A 23,169-nucleotide genomic window follows, 5' to 3' on the forward strand; every position below is an offset into this window, starting at 1 on the left:
CCCCCATTAGAAATTCTAAGCAATGACAACAAAACTGTGGGCACATCCCCTCCTCCACACAGTTGCTAGTAACCAAGGAGGACACTGAGGATTAAAAAAAAACACGATAGACTCTTCAGAAGAGGTCATTATCTTTGCTCGAAAGTTGCCGGACGACATCATTTTCTGAACATAGCCATACTGAGAAATACAGAGAGAGTTGTGTGGAGCCGATAGTCTTAATTAGCTTTGTAGCAACTCATTTGGCAATGGCTTGAATTTAACGAATTTTGACGTTCATTAATATACACATATACATATATATATATATATATATATATATATATATATATATATATATATATATATATGTACCTTGTGGAGTTTTTGGCTCCTAGCAGCGCTGTGGCTGTGTTTTTACGTGTGGGTTGCCCGAATTGTTTGTACCATGTACACATAGGCCTGCGTGTGAGCACATAGGTGACACAATTCACATCCTGCAGTCAGTTTTATGCTATTCCTTTGGTCGACAGTTGGTGGCGGTAATGGGCCAAGACACATAGCAATGCGCCACCAAAGAAGAAGACTGCTAGCAAGCAAATATGCATGTAAACAATGTACAAAAAGTATACACAAAATGTGTTTTGGTGAATTTTGGTGGACATAACTTTTGTTCAGTTACATATGTGAATACATCTGTACACATCATAAACAGGGCCGTTAAAGCAGGAACTCAGAATTAGTCAGTGCATCAGAGGAAGCTAACATGCTTAGCACTAGTCATCCTACCCGCTGGTGATCTCATCCATCCGGCCGTTCCTCCCTAGGAGGTCCCCATCACTCATGTACCCTGCCATCTCCATCTGCTTCCCTCCTTCCAGCCCTCCTCCTCCCTTCTCCCCCTGCTCCGCCCCCTTTGCCCCTGCTGCTCGCCTCAGGGGGGCGCTGTACACAAACCTGGAGGGGTCCGAGTGCCCGCTGTAGCGCCCCGTGGTGGTGCCAGCGCTCGTCGTGCTGGCCCTGGGCGCAGCATAGCTGTTGGGCATTGAGGGGGCGTCGCCTGCCTGGAGACGCGGGGTTTGTGATTGGCCCAGACGCCAGGCCATGGGGGAGGAGCGTGTGGTGAGGGCTGGTAGACTCCGCCCGTTGACCTCAGTGGTTACCGTGGTGTCGAATGTTGTCTCTAGTGTACTGTGGAGATAGAGGTGTAGAAAGAGAAAAATAAAGGGTTGATCGAATTAAACTCTTGACATGACACAGCAAAAACCGAAAGTTATCAACGTGATATTTTCTGACAGTTGCTAACTATTCCAGTATGGAGGGTCTTGGGAAAAGTGCCTCATATGGACTAAATCGCAAGTCTTTGTCATTATATCAGGTGCACTCCTATGCAAAGGGAAAACCATTCAGGTGAAAAGATCCGTCATGTTTTAAGTGGAGAGCTGTCTACATCAGTTGAGTTCCACTCGCTTCAAATCACATGCTGTTCCTTCTAACATTGCTTTGTGTGTGTGTGACCTTCCTAAAGTGCTGTTTCTTCCAGTGTGTTAACTTGAAGGGGGAGGAGAGCAGAAAGTGAAGGCTCCCTTGAGAACATATGTCACACCATCACGGTACATCACATAGAGATGGAGAGAGAGAGAGACAGCTATGTTTCTATCCATCTATCAGGTGTATTTGATAAACACTTTTGAAATGCCACAGAAAATAAAATCTGAAACAGTTGCATTTGCATAACAGGGATGTAGCAAGTAAATACACCTCTGAAATGTCAAAAAAAAAAAGTTGTTTATAGACAGACTTTGTCAAAGGCAGCTTTGCAGATATTTATTGACTTGTCATTTCCAATCAGGTTTTCTAAATTGTTATATCACCATTAACAAATGAATAGCAGGATGTAAATGCCTCTAGAGAAAGAGATATATTGTGTAGGAAAGAGAAGTGTGAGAATAAATGAACTGTTAGCAAATAAAAGCAACCAAGAAAAGAAATAAAACCTGATGGAGGGAGACAAAGAGGACTGACTCACTATCCTGACAATCCCTCATTAGCCCTGCAACAGCCACTGTAGCCTGTTTTTTCTCAAATGTTGTAGAAGGATCTGAACATGTCAACTGCTGTGCAACACATGACTTTCATCTTTCAAAGGATGCCTTGCCAGATAACTTTTTGCAACAAAAGAGAGCAAAATCCTGCTCGATTGTTTCACATTTGCACACGGCATGATAGAAGTGCTGCAAGTGAGTCAGCAGGAATGCAAAAATAATATACTCACACACCAAGCCCTGCAGCTTGATGTATCTGGACACAGAGAGCAAAGCATGGCAGTGGTACCTTGCTTGAGCTCTCTCTGCTGGGAAAAAGAGTGCACTACAGTCACATGATGACAGAGTGAACACACCACCCAATAAACCACAAAGCTTTGAGGATAAGTTGCTAATGTGTACTCTAGGCACAAACATCCCTGTGTAAACTAGATGTAATGTGTGCTGCATTATATATGATACATGTTGCCATGGAAACAGGACTAACACATATAGGAAAAGTGTAAACAGGATTAAGGCTTTTCTAGTGCTTGTTGGCATGGATGCTAACACTACGATAAACCATCATATACGATTTACACAATATAAGGTTATGACGTTTGTATGTTAATACATTAAACTGTAGCATTATCAGCATATTCATTCTAATGTAAACATGCATTGTCTGCCAGTATATATAAATGATGTACAGATGCAGCCAATACAAAAATGTACTGCATGTTTGCTGCACAAGTGCTAAAATATAGCCTGTGGAAACAATAACTGTAAGGGAAAAATGTAGCTCATGATGCAGTTGAAGTGGAGGACAGTGGCTGGATATGTGGGATAAGAAAGACTCCTATGTGGATGCCTGCCTTCATTAGGGGACAAAAGCAATGACATCTTAAAGCAGTGTCTCACACATCAGCAGTGAGAGAGGTGTGAACAGCCATGTGTGTGTGTGTGTGTGTGTGTGTGTGTGTGTGTGTGTGTGTGTGTGTGTGTGTGTGTGTGTGTGTGTGTGTGTGTGTGCGTGTCTGATCAGTGAGAAAGGGCAGTACACTGCACCCCTGTGATGCCAAGTGCTAACATGAGAGGGGCAGCGATGCCAGCCATATTCACAACTCATCTCTATCAACACCTCCTGGGATCAACACACACGCACGCACACGCACACACGCACACACACACACACACACACACACACACACACACACACACCAATGGCACACGTAGTGCCATGTCAGAGTACCAAGAGGCCAAATAAATAAAAAATAAAAAAAATTGCTTATCTGACAAGTGATCCTGGCCGAATATGGAAATACAAGAATCAATTTGTCAAGGTATAGAAATCAACTATTCTTACACAATGTGGTGTGCTAAATCAGCTTATCTTTATCTCCAGGCAGTAGAGAGAGAAAAAAAGAAGAGAGACAGATAAACAGAATGAGACTTTGTGTGTGTGTGTGTGTGTGTGTGTGTGTGTTGAGATAAATGAGCATGTAAAATGACGGATATGGCAGAGCAGGAAGTACAGGAAAGGTGCGGAGATATTTTACACATCTAATGTACCACATATGAACACACATGTTCAATTAAAAACATGTAATACAAAAAGTATGATTAGACACTACGTATAACAACATATTGTTATTGTTTCTCGAAATTGCTGCTTTTTCAGGCTCTTTGTTTCATTACACTATCTGGTATAAAGCAGAACCCAAACCAAAATAAATCTGAACAGAGGGAGGCTTTTTTTGTTTGGCCAAGAGCTCAGCGGGAGAAGAATCCATGTTGACAGCAGGGGATTGGTTATTGCTGAGCAATGCTAAATATAAATACACTGGAACTTTCCCCTGCTGCTGCTAATGAGGTCTGAGAGTTTAACAGTTAAACATGTATTTCTCGTGGAGGTTCATTCACTGATTTTGGTAAAAATGTAATTCTGCAGCACCACTTCAAAGGCTATCAAATGTCATGTTCAATATTGGCCACAGTATTTTTTGCATAATAGCAGTTCTTTCATTCTTTGTAACCATATAGCTTTGTCACTCTGAACATAGATCCAGGTTTCTCATACATACATATACAATAGCAGCAACTCAGATTAGAAAGGTATGGTTCAATCTGCCCTATGAAGGCAAACAGTAGGAGCAACCTTTGAGAAATTATGAAAAGATTGTAAAGCTCCAGTCTACCTCTGGACCGATAATCATTTAGTGATGACAGGACACTTTACTTCTCAGGCAGTTATTTGCTCTTTTACAAATAACGATCCAAACAAGATCAGCTACAAAGTCTAAACAGTCTTCGACTCCAGAGTTGTTTAAATGAATTTATTTTGGAAGACTTTTGTAAGTTTGGGGTTTCCAGTGAAAACCAGCATCTTGTGCAGGCTGTTTTCTTGGTTAGCTTTTTCAGACAAACTATTGCTGCTGAAGTCAACATCATCCCTCTAATGGAGTTGGTATAACCCATAGACTGTAGAAGAGAAGTGGACGTAGCCACCGTGACCTCACCCATTGGTTTGTGGACCAATTGGTACCGTTTTTAATGCCTTCAGTTTGGCATTTTGGCTGTCCACCTTATTTTTTTGGAGCCAGAAGTGACCATATTTGGACAGAAGGGTGGAGCTGGGGATGAACGAGGGGTGGATCAGACTGAGAAGCCGAGGACACCACCTAGTAGCGACTTGTCAATCACAAGCTAGCCACACCCTAAAGCATCCCCTGCTTTATTGTCCATTTAACTCTAAATTGGACCACAATTTACAAAATGAACATGCTCTATTGAAGAAGACTTGAAACTAGCTATCGAGACCATAAACTCGTTATGAACATTTTTAGTGATGTAATAAATCAATTGAGAAGTAGGCTCATTTCCTAATAGACTATTGAAACAGACTTATTTTTGCAACCAGTGGAGTCACCCCCTGCTGGAAATTAGATAGAATGCAGGTATAAGTCACTTCTCCATTGGCTTCCCCTTTCAGGCCCAGAGATTGCCGTTTGGTATGAGCTCATGAACTGAAAGTTAAATCCCAACAAAGTCTCCAAAATCACTTCCTTGTCCACTCATTTACAACTCACTATATAAAATAAGCTTGATACTTTACTCTAAAGTGAGCCATTAATTGAGATTTCAGACACATGAGAAATTCCATTTTTGACACTTGCAATATTAACGCATTCCGGGATTGGTAGCTAAATGATATAATATGTAGTGCACTATATTAACTATCCACCATTAGGATTTTATTCTATTGAGTTGTATTAGTTTATATATAAAAGGTGAAGACTGTTCCATTGTCATTGTTGAATAATCTTTCAAAAGTGTTTCTTTTGTTGGGCTCAACATAAACATAAATCTGGTACTTACAGGAGCAGACTTGAAACTAATAATTGTGCTCATTTTAACTGGCGCAGTGGACAGACTTAGTTAGCCATATTTGGTGTCAATTTATCTGTCATTTATCATTTTGTTATTGGTAAATTGTACCTATTTAACCAGCTATGAGTTCTCAGTTGCAGTTAGCGGTCTGGTTTCATGACCTGGATTTATGTAAAAAAAAAGTTACATTATTAAGATTCAGTTGTGAAAAACAAAAACATTTAATTAAACAAAAAATACTGGCATGTGCCACTACCTTGTTTTGTGTGTGTGCGTGTGGACAGTATGTAGCAGTGAGGCTGGCATTGGTGCTGGCAGATGTTAAACCCTACTAGATTGAGAGCAATTTCAGAGAAATTGCTCATTGCCATCACAGCGCACATCTTCAATCTGGATCCTGAGAAAGGTTCCCCGCCCCACCGCCAACACAACCATCATTCACACACACAAATGCACACACGCATTTCAGTCAGAACAGCCAAGTCACTTCCCATCTTCCATCATAGACTGAAAACTCATCTTGTTAAGAAGTGCCTTCCTCCAGCTCAATCATGACACTTCTCCACTCAGTCTCTCACAAGAACATTGTCAGGGATTGAAAAGTGTCTCTGGATTTGACCCATCATTACTGTTAAGAACTTGTAATTTTGGTAGCTTAGCTGCCTTTTTACTGTACGGTTGCAGTCATTGCAAATCGCTTGGTGTTGAAGCGTCAGCTAAATGTACATTAAAAAAGAAAAAGAAAAACATACTCACTTTAGAATCCTGTACATGCACACAAATACGACCAACAGCTATCTCCTCAGTTCAAAAGCAATGAATAATTAAGCCTGCCCCCTAGTCTCCTCACTCCAAATGTAAACACAAAATAAACAAACCGGACCGGGTGAAGCTATTATGTTCAAAATGTCTTCTGGCGGGTGCTGAATCCCCATGGGACTAAACAGGGATCCCTCAGGCTCCGGCAGACAGGGACACAATAGCAGGGAAGATTTCCCTTTTCCGCTTGCTGTGCCACGTTTGTCCTTGAAGATGACGGCATGCCTTTACACATGGAGCTGTTTCTTTTCCCTTCAACTGACAATCAATACCATTTTCCATTGTCTGGATAGAAATAAAAAACCTCAGAGGAGGGAGACTTAATGTGTTTTTTAATCAATACTGTTTGTCTGTGGAGGCCCCAACACATGGGGATCTCTGAAGAATGTTGCGGATGTGACCTGAGCTGCCACGATGGCTGCAGTATCAAAGTAGCAAGGTCAGTTCAAAGAGGAAGGGACACGGTTTCATGGCCTCGGAAACTGTAGCTTAACCACATAGAGCTTTTTCAACTGGGTTAGTAATTTTAGGTAACATTAGCTGCCACAAGCTCCCAGGCAAGCATGCAATTTCTAGTCAGTTTAACTTTCATACTGCACGTGAAAATTCTGGGAGCAAAGTCTTTATGGAGCAGAGAAGCCCAACGCATAATGATGCAAAACTAATGGTGGAAAGAGCAGATATTAGTGAGCTCCATAATCACCACAGTAGTATATATTTATCTAACATGGCAGTGGACTTTAGAATGTAGATTACAATATTAACAATTGGTGTTTGGCTTTCTGTTCTTTAGTGCAATCATAAAACATTTGTTTTGAATGTATTCCTTGTCAAGTCACGTACAATAGCAATGCCATACACACGTTGTTCAGACTGGGAATGTGGCAAGTAATGACATACAAAATGTAACAGATGTCCCACATTTCACTGAAAACTCAGAGATTCATTTTAATAAATTCTAATGTTGTACTGGCACTGAAGAGTTGCCTAGTTTAGTCAATATTCCTGTATTCTGCTCCATTAGAATTAAATGAATGAAGCACACCCTTCGATTACAGCGAGGTCCTTTCCTTCCAGCATATGTAAAAGATGCAGTGGAGGAGGAGGGGAGGAGGAAGCGTCTGTGTGAGTGGTTGGCTGTGACATGCGAGGGGGCACACAGGGGACAGGCCTCGGAGGTGACAAAGGACAACAAAGATGGCAAAGATTTAAAAAAAAAAAAAAAAAAAAAAAAAAACCTCTTAAAAACCTAAGGGTTGTTGAGCTGACCATGAATCCCAGTGTCCCTTGTTTGCGTCTGGCCGGGGATGTTGTTCCTCTCTCTCTCTCTCTCAGTTCCTGTCATAAGCCAAGCCATAAAATTACCCTTTAAAATGAAATAAATAATAAACGGAAAAAACAATTTTGAATGAGTAAAACTTTAAGCCGTAACTAAATGATAAAAACTGCAAAAAATCTGAAAGTGAAATTTGAAAATGAAATAAGGATAATGATTACACCTTCACAAATCTGCTTTTATACAAAGCATACAACTTCTGCTCTTTTCAGTGTTGATTTGTAAAGGTGAATACTTCCACCAGCACATATATATGGGCTTAACTGTTGACATAATGACAACAATTATTTATTCTATCCGTGACAAAGGCAAAAAAATGTGTTCATACTTAATGTGCAGTTACTCTAAACTAAACTATCTAATATCTAATCTAAACTGCTGTTGCTGTGCTTGTGAACTACATTTCCATGTTTTGATGATTCCTGCTGGAAGTGTGAACACCCAGTCTGCATAAATGGGGTGTAAACAGGTATTGAGGGAGACAGAGCTCAGAGAAAGACACAGTGATCAATATGACAGTCATGTCTGCTCGAGCATAACACCGATTAATTACTAAAGGTGCTTCAAAGCGTCATGGTGATTACAGCCATTTCTTATCCAGGGGACAGATTAGGATGGGCTGGCCAGCCTTTTGTCATGAACAGAATTGGCATGCATACTCAGAGGCTATCCTTACATTTAAAATATAAACATGTCCGCAGCGGCACACAGTCAGGAGCCGAATACCCTTTTTTTCCATTAAATGTGATGGTTGCTTGCTGCTTTGCTGTTACGCTGCTCCAAATCACACACACCTACACACATGCAGACACACCATATGATGCTAATATGGAGGTATGATGATGCATTTTGTACATAATTCACGCTGACTGTCCTTGTGTGCCTGATGCATGAGAATGAGACTTGTAGTCTCAGACCAATCAAACACCTCACACCCCAACCCAGTGTGCCCCATTGGATTAAACGTGGTGGTAAGACAATGGCGCTGTATTGATTGCGCCTGGCTGAGACTCCTCGGAGGAAAAAAAGAAGTACAAAATACACACACACACACACACACACACACACACACACACACACACACACACACACACATACACAGGCTGCCATCTGTCATGGCTGTCTGAAGCCTGGCCACCATCTTCCTCTGCAAATGGGGCAAAACACACAAAATAATAGACTGAGGGAGAAGCAGAGAGGCGAGCAGGGAACCATTGCCTGGGGAGCTGACATAAACCAATGGTTATCATTTCTGTCCTCGCCTGAGCCGCAGCATCTACACTATTAGACTGTCCATGTTGCCCATGGCTCACATATGGGACAGTCTTTTAAGGTGCTGGTTGTCCATCAACACCTGAATGTCATTACATGTGTGCCAGCTGGTGAGGAAGGTGACGCCTGTTTTTTAATTAAATTCAGGAAACATGGAGGAGAAGATGGCATGGTAATAGAGGGAACATCATTAATAGTTGGAGACATATCTCCCTGCTGGATCGGTGTGATAAACTGCTGAGGTGAGTCAGAGATATCAAAAATCGTGTTTGCATCTTTTAACTCATTGTTCTGGTATTCCGGCCTGAAACTGTATTGTTTTGGTTCATTCCCAGCCAAAAAGCTGAAAAAACAACAACAGTACACTACCTTCCCAGCCCCGAAAAAGCAGGCAGACACAGGCCCCCTTCACACCTATAGTTCGGTTAGTCTTGCATTGCTAGTCAACACAGCATTCTGGGATGGAAGAAAAACATGCTCTGGTTTATTGGCATTTCTTTAAACCAATCACAATCGTCATGGGCCTAAGCACCGGACGGAGCCGCAGTGCCTCTGCAAAATAGCCTCCGGAAGGAACTTGTTTTGGTGGAACATGTTTACGTTCAGAAGTTGTTTTAGTCGTGCAACAGAAAACTCAGATTGGACAGATAGTCTAGCTAGCTGTCTGGATTTACCCTGCAGAGATCTGAGGAGCAGTTAACCATAGTCCTCAGAAATCCAGTTCCAATTTCATTTGGTTCGGATAACGTTTACACTGCACATTGTCAAGCACACCAAACATTATAAACAACTGTCACGCGGTCGAAATGGTTGAGTGAAACTCGCCGACACTTCCTGGTCTCAAAAATAATGAAGCAACAACAAATGTATGAGTTTTCTGGTTTTTCTAATATTTTAGAAGGAGGCGAACAATATGAGCGAGTAAAGGAGAGGGTGGGCCCTGATGAGAGAGAGATGATGTGTTGTTTACACAGACAACGAGCAATGTGTGGTCATATTAAGTTATGGATTTGAAAGTCATCATCCTTCAAATCATATAGAAGTCCGTAAATTGTGTGCAGTTGAATTCATTTTTTTTTTTTTTTTAAAAGATAATTTTTTGGGCTTTTCCGCCTTTAATTTTTGACAGGACAGCTAGGTGAGAAAGGGGAGAGAGAGGGGGGAAGACGTGCAGGTCGGATTCGAACGCTGGACCTCTGCATCGACGCATAAACCTCAGTATATGTGCGCCTGCTCTACCCACCGAGCCAACCCGGCCACCAGTTGAATTAATTTTAATTGTAGGCTAGCAAATGCATGCATGTTTTTTGGTTTACTTGTATATTTGGGTCAGATCGCATTCTCACCTAAAATGAATCGAACTCTAGTGCATTTTGAAGCGAACCGAAACCTCCGTTTTCAGATAGACCAGAGTTTGGATGTTTGGTCCGCACCACAGCTTTCACTTTTACTACACCCTAAAAATTATCATTTGTATATTAATTACTCAACCCATTTTTGGATCCTTTGTTTATCGTGGAGGCACGCGAGAAAAATGTTTTGTTCTTTTCTTCAAGAGTTCAAGGTAACATGGGGTGAGTAACTGATATACAAATGATCATTTTGAGGGTGAAGTATTCCTTTAAAGCCAGGCTGTGCGGAATAATTCACTTCAAACCTGAAACAAGTCATTTGGGTTCCATTTTAAAATTGTTTTTAAAATGTATTATGATTGGTGGAGCTCATTTAAAGGTCCCATGACATGGTGCTCTTTGGATGCTTTTATATAGGCCTTAGTGGTCCCCTAATACTGTATCTGAAGTCTCTTTTATATAGACCTTAGTGGTCCCCTAATACTGTATCTGAAGTCTCTTTTATATAGGCCTTAGTGGTCCCCTAATACTGTATCTGAAGTCTCTTTTATATAGGCCTTAGTGGTCCCCTAATACTGTATCTGAAGTCTCTTTTATATAGGCCTTAGTGGTCCCCTAATACTGTATCTGAAGTCTCTTTTATATAGGCCTTAGTGGTCCCCTAATACTGTATCTGAAGTCTCTTTTATATAGGCCTTAGTGGTCCCCTAATACTGTATCTGAAATCTCTTTTATATAGGCCTTAGTGGTCCCCTAATACTGTATCTGAAGTCTATTTTATATAGACCTTAGTGGTCCCCTAATACTGTATCTGAAGTCTCTTTTATATACTGTAGACCTTAGTGGTCCCCTAATACTGTATCTGAAGTCTCTTTTATATAGGCCTTAGTGGTCCCCTAATACTGTATCTGAAGTCTCTTTTATATAGGCCTTAGTGGTCCCCTAATACTGTATCTGAAGTCTCTTTTATATAGACCTTAGTGGTCCCCTAATACTGTATCTGAAGTCTCCATTTCTGTGTCTGTAGCTATTGAGGAGGAGAGAGGGGGGGGGGCAAGGTGGAGGGTGGGGGTGTGGCCTTGACCAACTGCCACTTTGCTCGTTTGAAAGCCACGATGCCTCTCTCTCTCTCATGGGTGGGCCAAATTCTCTGGGCGGGCAAAGCAGAGAAAGGTGAGCTAACCTTGCTCCTTATGACCTCATAAGGAGAAGATTCCAGATCGGCCCATCTGAGCATTCATTTTCTCAAAGGCAGAGCAGGATACCCAGGGCTCGGTTTACATCTGTCGCCATTTCTAGCCACTGGGGGACCATAGGCAGGCTGGGGGAACTCATATTAATGTTAAAAAAACTTCATAAAGTGAAATGTTCATGCCATTGGACCTTTTAAACTGATGACTTCGTGAATAAAATGCCACTGCAGAAGCAGATTGCAACAGATTGACTGTAAGAACAAGAAAGTGGTGGCCATCCGTGTGCCTACCTGTGGCTTATCTGTGTCCCCCGTAGACTGGACATGGTTTCTTCCAGGTTCTGCCGCAGGTCAGCGATGTTCTTCACCGTCCTCATGCGTCTTGTCTCAGGATCCTCTCCTAGAGACACACATTTGATATGATTTACCGAAATATTTAGACCTGCGCACACACACACACACGCACACACACACACACACACACACACACACACAAGTCACCCACAAAGGCTACACACGCAGAAAGACACAATATGAGGAGTGAGGAGGACATCTGACATACAGCATTTGATTGCATGTCACTGAACGTCTCAGTGGGAAAACAGAATGATGACCGATCACGATGACAGCCAGCGTAGCTGCACGTCTCCAAACCCCATGTCGACAATTGGGAAGCCATTCAATGAATCAGCCTGTCAGGCTGCACCACATGCCCTTCCTTTAGTCTAAAAAGCGGTTATTTTACACAGTACTGACATTTTTTCCTTCAGGCCAATGCCTGAAATGTCGTGCCATGACACCCCGCGCTCTGTCGGTTAGTTTGGGACACAGCCATGTCTGCGGAAGCAAACTCTGTCACAGCTGTGCTTCTTAGTCAGGCACGTTGGAAAACACTGCCACTTCAGTCCGCCGTCTTCCTACCTCGTCCTACAGCAGCATGCAGCTAAAAGTCATATGTTTCATGTTCTTCTTAGGCACTTGTTTCACTCCCGCCTAGGCCTGTTGCTGCTAACAGGCAGCATTTCAGAACTGCGAGCTGTGGGCGCACACCAAAGTATCTGCTTGTCTGCTCCAATCAAGCCTCTCTGTCAGCTTGTCAAGCTAGCTTATATCCGCAGGCGGGAACCACAGCATGGGTAATTAACAAGTGGCATTAGACATAGAAAGGATTCTGATCACACTGCTTTCCAGTGTTAAGGTGCTTTCAATTGTCTCTACGATGGAGATGATTGATCCAGCAGATCTCGTACAACAAGTCAACAATGCAGTGTGATGGTAAGATGAGTGCGAGAAGCTGTGCTCTGTCACTGTGTGCTGGTTTCAGTGCTCTGAGCAGACATACTGACAGCAAGCTACTGTGATTACACTGACTGGAGCAAATAGGTGCAAATGGGAGCAGTGGTATATTGGAGGTTTGAAAAGGCCCCCAGCGACTCCTGTGGCGCAGCTCAGTGCCAGGGGGAGAAAAATTGTCGAGGTGTTCATATGCTAGATTATGAAGCAGGTCGCCGTCGAAAATAAGCAGAAAAGCTCAGCCGGTTTTCCCTGGATAACTATATATCAATTTCAGAGTTTACCTCAAGGCATTTGGATAAACTTCCCAGCAAAAATGCACACGGGATACATTTCATTTGAATAAAAATACACAGTGTGCAAAATTGTGCTCTGCATTATTTCTTTGGCCTTTCTACAGGTCATGTCTTCTTCCCCACACTGAAAAAATTATTTGATTTGAACAGACTGCCAGTATGTAGCTGATCTTGCACAGTGACACCAATTTTCCTGTTTTGGTGTGCGCTGTGTGACAATGCACATTGCTAGAATCACTTTGTTCATCAGGTAGGTGGCAACTGTGACATTGAATTTATTCAAGTCTCCTTTTTGAAAGGGAACTTCTTTTATATGCTGTAAGTATGGTAAATGGTGCAGTTATCTTGGCCATGTCTATCCTGTAGAGAGAGCCTCTTAAATAAAGGTTCAATCAATGAGTCAATGTCTACTCACACTCAACTCACTCTTGGTACCAGGTCCTTTTCTCTATTTGTTTTCTACAGCTGACAGTACCCCCTTAGTGTTGGCGGGATTCTCATAGTGGCGCCGCATGAAACTGCCGCAACATCATCTTTCGTCAATCAACCAAACAGAGGAACGTCTGCACTTCGTCAATTGTATGGCGTAGAGAACGAAATGTACGACGTAGCATACGGCATGGTTTAGCAGGCTTCCATTTTTCAAAATCTGGGTCTAGTGAATACAAAAATGGCAGTTTTATGCAAGATGTCCCTTGTCACACTTGTGACGGTTCTCTTTGACCAGTGGTCTGCAGTGTTTTAACTCAACCTTCTAGTATTGGCTCAGCTCGCTTGGAACCTCAACCGAGGTGGCACCGGAAAAAGTACCAGGTACCACTAACAACTTTTGCTGATGGAAAACCAATAAAGAGCGAGTCGAGTTGAGTAGGGCAGTGCCGTACCATGCAGTGGAAATGTGGCATCAGTCACACTGTTTAAAGACTTTACAATTTCAGAAAGATCCAAACACTACAATGTCTGCACTCAAAAAATCTTTTCCAAAATTAAGTCAAGACATGACCTCAATTATACTGTAGGGTACTATGTAATGACCTCACGGGGTATAGAGCAGTCTGGTATAATCAAGGTCATGTTTTATCTTTGCAGAGCAAACAGACTGAAGATTGTGTGAGGCAGAGGTGGTGCCGCATGTTCTTAACCTCTGACCCCATATCAGCTTTCCACTCTATGGCCAGTAATTAGAAATCGATGAGGCACATATGATCTAATGAATGAATCAAAAACTTACTAGAAAAAGCAATACATCCAATCACAGTGACAAAATTGTGTTCACATCCAATGCACGGAAGCTTCCGGGCCCTGAATTTACTCCTGTCAGGACGGAACTCATCTGACACAACACTAAGTGATGAAAGGTTTCCTTGGAAGCCCAGAATGATATCCTATTGTCATTTTTCAGTGGGTTGCAGCTCCATAAGGAAAGGAGATCCAGTCTAAGAATTTAATGGGGGATGGATCTCTGGTACCACAAACTCAAAGCATCACTGTTATCTGAATTTCTCTTTTTCTCTAATTCTTCTTCTTCCCTTTCTCCATGTTCCTCTACTCTCCTCCTTTTACCAGGGCCCCTTCAAGAAAGATCCAATTACAATCCCATTATACAAGAGTCATGAGGTGATCTGGCCCTGGAGTCTCCATTATGAACGCACACTTCATGCAACATTGTGAAGCAGCCCAAAGCGCGTGCGTGCATTTATGTTTGTTTTTTTGTGTGCGAGTGTGGAGCAAAGGTCTCCCTGCACCGGAGAGGACAGGCCAACGCTTTGCACACTCATAATACCAAAATACAATACCTATTACCAGCTCAGCACCGTTTTGCGGATCAAGAAGAGTAGCCGTCGTGTGTGTAGCTAAATCCCAAGCACCTAATATCCCGACGCAGTGGCTGCTTATACACACACGTATAGCTGGTGTTTCCACTTCAGTATCCAACACTACAGAGAGGTGAGAAGCCACAAAGCATTTATTTGGATTCAAGCTGCTGTCCATCTCTTGGCCCGGTGAGGCTGTTCAGCAGCCACACTGGGTCTGTGGGGAGGATCGAAAAGGGCACGAAAGGAGGGAAGGTACACAATGCGTTTCTTAACAGGCGTTGCAGCACATTGAGAGCTTGTTAATACGCATCAACGACAACTGCTCCCTGAGGCTAAAAGCTTAAACTGCCACGACAGCAGCTGGAAAGCCACCTTTGACGGGGTGAACGAGTTCTTTAAAGATGGAAATGGATTCTGAGCCATCTGGATAGATCTCTGACACACACATAGAAATACACATACGGAGGCATGCATGTACGCAAAAAGAAAAAAACAAACACCTGTATGCATGAACAGAGTGTAGATAAGCACATGCATGCATGCACGCGCACACACACACACACACACACACACACACACACACACACACACACACACACACACAAAGGTGTAATAATAAGCTATTGATCATGTTGGCTATGTGACTCACAGGCAGTGAGGGAGGTGCAAGTAATAAAGCTGCTTCAACTGTGGGTGAGGTGTTGTTTTTCCATCATCTATATCTCAAGGTATTTCTTCTATTTCTTCTTCTTCTTCTTCTTTATGCTGCATCATGCCTCAACCTGCTTAAAGGAGAAGCTGCCCATTGCCAAAGCTCACCCTGCTGTGCTGCACAAACTGACTTTGCTTTATCTGTAGAGTCACAATAATCCTCTCTACTGTCACATCTACGTAAAAAAAAAGAAAAGAAAAAAAAACGTATCAACTGAACGTTCTCCTCCCACGTCCCTTCCCTCTCCTCTCACATCAAAGCCAGGTCTGTACATGGGTGCTCATTCCAAAAGCACAAATCATTCACTCCATGGCACTGATGAGATGTGGCGAGGTACCTGTAGGTATAGGTTAGACTCCAGCTGCTAAATTCACAGTACAGTACTTGACAATGTTGCACACACAGCACAGGACCTCTTTTGCATACTGTGAGTGTGCGGTAGATGCAAGTGATGAAAAAGGATGTGTCCATGAATTCAAACGCCTGCTACTTGAGTAAGTAGGAAGGAAGGAGGGAGGGAGGGAGGGAGGGAGGGAGTGTGTGTGTGTGTGTGTGTGTGTGTGTGTGTGTGCTTTTACAGCCTTTTCTCACATATTTCTTTTAAATGATGTCTTAAAATGCTAATGGTGTGCCCTGAGAAACAGGTTTCCCCATCATGGGGATTAAGAACATAACCAGCTTATTGAAGGCTTTTCCTGCCTCGAAACAATATTCTGCTAAAGTTTGCATTTTTAAACTCAACCAAAAACTTCACACTCACTTCACATTTACATATTTTCTTTTACTTCCTGTACAAAGTTTCCAATTCGTGGTGTTATGATGGTGTCATAGTAATCCTTTCGTGTTGGAGGAATCCGCAAATGATTTGTGTCTATAGTACGTAATGCCTTTTCACATGCATGCTCATTCCCTGGAATTTGCTGACTGTGTTGACTTACTTGGGTGAGGCGCTGTGTGCAGCACCTGCTCCAGGTCGCCCAGCATGGTGAGGATCACCTCTTTATCCAGCTGAGCCGTTCCCTCACGCGGACCTCCCCCTGAAACCTCCTCCTCTGCCCAATACCCGCCGTCCTTCTCCCTGCCTGCCCGCTTCCCACCACCCCTGCCTGCTGCTGGCTCCTCGTCTGAACGCCCGCTGCTGCCCTCTTCATCTGTTCCCCCCTCCTCCCTGGACATCCTCACTGGCTCCGTACGTGGGTGGCCGCTGTATGACGCCCGCTGTGGCCGCCCACCTGCACCTGTGCATCGCCAAGGGACAGGGATGAGGGAGTGCTCTGACTGAGAAAGCACCTTGGTGAGGGAGAGTGACAGGGATCGAGCTCTGGTGCCCCGCACACCTCCGCCCCTTGTGACCACCTCCTTCCTCGGGCTTCCCTGTAGGCTGCCTCCTGCCCGCTGTGTGGAGGACGAGTACGACAAAGAGTTCTGGGGTTGTGAAAGACGAGGTGGTGGCTCGTCGAGCTCAAAGGAGTAAACCCGCCGCTCACTGTCGCTGAGCAGGGTCAGGTTTGTGAGCGAGCGCTGCTTGATCCGCAGGTTGAGGTTGTCTGGAAGAGGCTGGGGAGGCCGCCGAGCGGGGCTGCCTCCCTGATACACCGAGAACTCCGCTCCTCTCTTCATTTCTGCCTTTGCGCCTCTGGTGCCTCAGCGAGTGAAACTATACATGCAAGTGGATCCACCTGTGTGTAGCTCTCTGTTTCACATCTTGGCTGCACTGTCACTAGAAGAGCAGATGGAGGGAGGGAGGAACCGGAGGACGGAGGAGGCAGAGAGATGTGTCCCCACGTCTCACGCCTCCCGACTGAGCTCCAGGCTTCAGAGAGCTGGAGGGAAAGCGAGCACGGGGCGAAGATCGGAGAGGAAACTTCCCTCTCAGGCATGTAGGTAGAATCCACATCCATCCTTGAGCCAGTCCATGCTCATGGTCAGACGTTGAGCCAGACACAAACACTTATTTCTTCCACTGCTTCTCCTGCCCTCATGCTTTTTGCCTTGTCTTCTTGGCTCCTTTCTCTGACTCCACCACAGTCAGGGGCGTGGATGAACGAGTCGCTACATCTCCCTTCCCTCACCAACACGTTCTCTCTCTCTCCCTACTGCGCTCGCACTCTTATCTTTTCCCCTATTAAACAACGTCTCTTTTCGTTCACTCGTATCTCACTCCCTCCACCTTCTGTTCCTCCTTTAATTACCAGCTCACCGCCACACTTCTCCTGCCTCCGCTCTGACTCTCTGACAGTGCCTCTCTCCTAACAGCGGAGAATGATCGGGTGCCGAAGCCGGCGAACGCGCTCACATAGCTCTCGGTTTGCTTGTTCATTCCTGCAGTATACTCACTCTCTCTCTCTCACTCTCTCTCTCTCTCTCTCTCTCTCTCTCTCTCTCTCTCTTAGCCCTCCTTCTCTGTGCTTATCACCCTCTCTTTCTCTTAATCCCCTCTCATTCTCTCACTTTCTGTTCACTTCCCTCCTCTTCCTAACCCTCTCCTCTCTCTCACGCTATCCTTCCCCCTCTCTTTCTGTCTCTCCATCTCTCCCTCGCCGTGTGACAGACTTGTTTGGACAGCAGCACCTGTAAGCTTGCAGCCACTGCTGCACCGCGCCCGCTGCCCGACTTAATTAAATGCTATCGTGATGAGCTAAAGCAGCGAGCCGGCAGCTTACCGCAGATCAACAGTGAGACCACAGAACCAACATATCTCCATCAATCAGTGAAAGCTTTATTAGCCCTGTCGCTATCAGTCACAGCTGTCTTCCACACATTCTTTAATCATAGTTACCAACATCTAGTAGGGACTGGAAGCAGTTGCCGCAGAAACCATAATTAAGGTTTTCCTAATTGTGTGTGTGTGTGACCCGTCTACATTTTAGTCAGCAGCTGTTCCCAATTTTTTATTTCATTATTAATCAAAACAGACAGATACAAACCAATAAAACTACATCAGAGCTGACCCTAAACGTTTTTTTTTTTTTTTTTTACTTTTCTTGTCTACAAATAATTTTACAAAAGCTTGAATCAACATGTGAATAAAGAGCTTGTATATGTAAAATGAGTAGGCTTGTCATGTGGCATTTGCGGTATGCATACACTTTCTCAGAGACTCATTTCAGCCCCTCTATGGAGAAAGAGTCGGGGAAGCGAAGAATGTGAAATGACCATGAAACGTGTAACAACAAAAAGCAAGTGTTTGAAATGGACCCCAAACAAAGGGAATGGTCCGCGCTGCAGTCTAATTCTATCCTTTAAATGATGGGCTACGGAAAAGCCGCGACCGAAGCAAAATGCCTGGAATGCCACTGCCGACCTGACATCCCATAACCTTTAATCACGCGCTGTTGTTTGTGCACACTGCTCTTTGTAGACATTTTCTTCTGTCTTCACTTTGAGCTTGACATCTTATTTTTCCATTAACTTAGCTGCTTGTTTGCTTTATCATCATGTATATTTCTATTATTATAAGGATGGACTTTCATTCAAAATTAAGATATCCACCATTTAAACCAAGTGACATTTTCTCCTAAAAATGTTTGGGAGGGATCTTAATCACTGAATAGTGCTTAAAACAGACGCAATACAGTGGATATTGGCGAATAAATCCCAGGCAATGCAAAGATCTTTAATGTAAAATGGGATGTGAGTTGAAGCTGAAGTCTCCTTTTTCAATTAAAACAATGGAACCTCTCTGTGCCAGTGGTTTGTGGTGTGATTGTGTGTTGCCTGGTTTAAACTCTCAACCCGCTCCTTGCCAGGAATTTAAGTTTGTGGTTAGAAACTCCTTCAAACTGGTCAAATGACTTCTCAGCTGCAGAAGCTCAATTGCACAGATGTCCACTGGCTGTCATTAAAGGACAATAAAGACGTTTGCAGTTGTTACAAAAAGTATGATTTGAGCAGCAGCTTTCTGTTGTATAGGTGTCATGACAATCATAGTGAAATAGGATCATACGCTCAAAGAGTTTGGGGCTGGGGTTGAAATATGGCCAAGGAGGAACTAATTGAAACAATGCTCCTAATGCAAACGTTTTATTTTGTATTATGCTATGTATTTTGTATTTTCAGTTTCATATGCTAAGAAATGCTTTTCAGTTTTATAGCCTTTTGTCACCTCTTGTCTTTTGGGAAAGTGGTCTGTGTTCATACAGTGTAATACAGAAGTATTTGAAATGTTCCTCATTTTTTTTTTCAATAAAGCAGTACTAGTAACTTTACCAAAGTTGACAGTGGGCAAATGCTCTCAGTCCCCAGCAAGAGGATTTTGCACTACTGTCTGTTCAAAATAAATGAAAACAAACTGATCCTTATGCTTTTGTTCCACTCTACTGAACTCACACCGAACCGTGACTCCTAAACCGGGTTACGAACCAAACAGTGACGTCTGTGTACCTTTACACCCCTAGTATGTACTGTTGATGATGTGTCACTCATAAAGCTGGCTGTGATGCAGAGCTGGGATTGTAACACATGATGGCAGCCTACAGGGATGTAAACAAAGAGCTACAGATGCTCCCTGTGTCCAGCTGTCAGCGGTGACCTTTTCCCTTCGCTACATGAAACCAGCGCAGAACAGGGATCCCCCCAGTAAACACACACACACACACACACACACACACACACACACACACACACACACACACACACACACACACACACACACACACACACACACTAGCTACAAGACACCAGTACATTGTTCTATCCACAGCAGTAGCCTTAAAAAACTCCCCCATCCTGCAGCTACCCTGTAACTATCCTGCATTAAGATTGCAACAGACCCTGCAGTCTGCTCTTCCTTAAATGTTAGTTAGACCAGCTAATCCAAAATGCAATACAACAGTCTTAATGTAAGCTAAACCTTCCATTTCCTAAAGAGGGCAACTGCATTACCTAAATATTTCCTTTCGCAAGTAGAGCAGCACTGCAGTCAGCAGTCAACATTAGTTAAATACAAATGCTGAGCAGCAGATTAAAGGTTAAATCCCTATATGCCAATGCATGACCAATATAACAAGAGACAAATGTGAATGCACAGAGGCATGTGCACAGTTACACACCCACACAGAGAAATATCATGCATGCAGAGCCTGAAGTGTGTGTGTGTTGACCTGCTGTACCTGATATCTCCTCCAGGCACTGTTTGGCTGTCTTGCTGTAGACCAGCTCTCCCTTGGTGGGGCTGAGGCAGGGGTCTGCTGGGGCCACCATGGTGCAGTCGTTTTCTGAGAATGTCCTGAAGGCACAAAGAACAAATAGTACACAGCAGTTATAAAGACAGGCTGAGATATACGGCTGACTCCACTGCAGTCATTTTCAAAAGAGCCATGGAGGGAAGTTTTTACAGCTCCATTGTCATGTTCATTTATTTACAGTCAAACAATGCAATGAAAGATGTTTAACCCCTGTGCACCCCTTTAAAACAGTTGCTCTTGTGTCCTTAGAGGACAAAAATGACAGGGTCAAAAACTGAAATGATATGATATATTAATATTATTTTCCACTTTCACTGCGTTCATTTTTTAACCAACATCAGTCCTAATCATTACTTCCAAATATTCATTCATTTTTTAGAATGTTAACCCTTTAAATGCTAGTTTGTTTGTTGTTTTCTTCTGTATGATTTTTCCCACAGTCTGGGATATGTCAATGATTAACAACAGCATTGATCTGATGCATTGCATCAAACACTGAGTGGGCCATAATACAGCAGCAATGCCCCGAGCAGAAACCAGGAAAATATGCATTTGCCCCGCAGGGCAAACATGAGAAAATGGCTCAATCTGGTGGAAAATAGTAAAAACTACAACTTTGAAGCCAGGGCTCTAAACTGAAATCCTGATATAATAGAATGCATGATTTATGCTGTAATGGCCGTGGGATCAACAATTGTGATTTTAATGAGTTTCAAAGGGGACATTTTTGTCCTTAAGGGTCTGAATGTCTGTATTTTGACTAGGGCTGCAACATAACGATCATTTTCATAGTCCATTAATCTGACGATTACTTTCTTGATTAATGGATTAGTTGTTTACTCTATAAAATGTCAGAAAATGGTGTAACATGTGGATGAGTGTTTCCCAAAGCCCAAGATGACGTCCTCAATGTCTTGTTTTGTCCACAACTCAAATATATTCAGTTTACTCTCACAGAGGAGAGAAGAGACTGGAACAATATTCACATTTAAGAAGCTGGAACCAGAGAATTTTTCAAACCAATTATTTGATTATCAAAATAGTTGGCGATTAATTTAATAGTTGACACCTAATCAAATCTAATTTGACTACAGTTTATTACAGATTTATTATAGGACTTCCAAAATTTGGAAAAAAAAACCTTGCCATAAAAAAACCTTGCCATAATGTATTCCATATGCATTATCACAGCCAAAACGATTGCAAAATTAAAAATTTAAAAGACAAAAGGGTCCCTAGTGACGCATAAGGATTAAGTTGTTTTATAATGCAATTCTAAAAGAAACAAAAAACCAAAACTATTTAACATAATTTTCTCAAGAGGAGACACTTTGTAACATTGTGATCATTTTGTCCAAGGATGAAAGTTTCTTATGTCCCATTAGCATCATTTAGTTTTAGTTTAGTATGGCATAACAACTATTATCACATTAAAAATGTAGTATCACAAAAACATTTTTCATTTCATTATTGTCTGTGGAGTAAAAATGTACAGTACAGGGCTGATAGTGAGTCAGGCAGATGCACTGGACGGAACTGAAGGGTTAGAAAGACCCAGTAACTGAGAGATTTTAGTTTGCTTGAGCGAAAATCTTCCAGTCTGTGTTTCTAGGATGTTAAAAAAGAACATTGTTTTGAATTTCTGAGTCCGTTTTTGGTCTTAGTCACAACAGATGGACACCTCTAAAGGGAGGAGGGGACGGTCTCCGATTAGATCTTTTCTGTGAGTCCTTCAGAGTGTGTGTGCGTGAAATATGTGTGTGTGCGTGCAACTGCCTCTCCTCCTCAACCCAGTGCTGCATCACACTCCACTGTTTGTTTGCTGATCTAAAGAAAGAAAGGATTGAGTCCAACGCACTTCATGATATAACAGTCTTACGCACATGCGTGCACAGCGACAAGAAAACCACGTCAAAAACAGACATGTAGATAAACGCGTTGACAGATGATACACATACAAACACAATGAAATGCACACTCACAAAGTAACACAAACAGCAACACACGTGCGCGTGCACACACACACACACACACACACACACACACACACACACACACACACACACGCAATGAAAAGAGTCCAAACTAACACTTTCAACCACATGAAAATCCTGAAATACACAAAGTAAAGCTTGCATATAAAAACACACACACACACACACACACACACACACACACACACACACACACCGGGGACCACCACCACCTGCAGAGTTGCAGATAAAAATTGGCTTCCAATTGCGACAGCAGCATCTGCCTGTGACTTCAGCTCATGTGAAAGAGCTTCTTTTTTCCTGCAAGGTTCCCTAACCTCAGTGGATTCACAAAAACAGAGGCAGAGATAGTCACCACTACTGCTACACACAACGATTTGTGCCCAAAATAAGAAAGCAGATGTATTAGAAAATCTTTATTTACAAAAAAATGAGTGTGCTACTTTTAAAAGGTTCAAAGACTCAGATAAGGCCTGTTTATAATGTGTTGCTGTTCTTTACTCCTGG

The 23,169-nt window shown here is 42.9% G+C and overlaps 1 protein-coding gene across 8 annotated transcripts in view; it reads right to left on the reverse strand.

Moving 5' to 3' along the window:
- The window catches only part of nav3 (neuron navigator 3), a 221,088-nt gene that overhangs the window by 70,576 nt on the left and 127,343 nt on the right, over positions 1–23,169 (reverse strand). For 7 of the 8 annotated variants that reach the window (XM_035996053.1, XM_035996057.1, XM_035996055.1 and 4 more), the window contains exons 9-11: positions 20,594–20,709; positions 11,656–11,764; positions 769–1,170 (exon numbers count right to left, since the gene is read on the reverse strand). In XM_035996053.1, coding sequence (XP_035851946.1) covers positions 769–1,170; positions 11,656–11,764; positions 20,594–20,709 — 627 coding nt within the window. The remainder of the gene's footprint in view (positions 1–768; positions 1,171–11,655; positions 11,765–20,593; positions 20,710–23,169) is intronic. The other variant, XM_035996056.1, reaches the window with a different exon arrangement.

The sequence above is a fragment of the Sander lucioperca genome, chromosome 20 (assembly GCF_008315115.2).
Source record: "Sander lucioperca isolate FBNREF2018 chromosome 20, SLUC_FBN_1.2, whole genome shotgun sequence".
NCBI classification, from domain to species: domain Eukaryota; kingdom Metazoa; phylum Chordata; class Actinopteri; order Perciformes; family Percidae; genus Sander; species Sander lucioperca.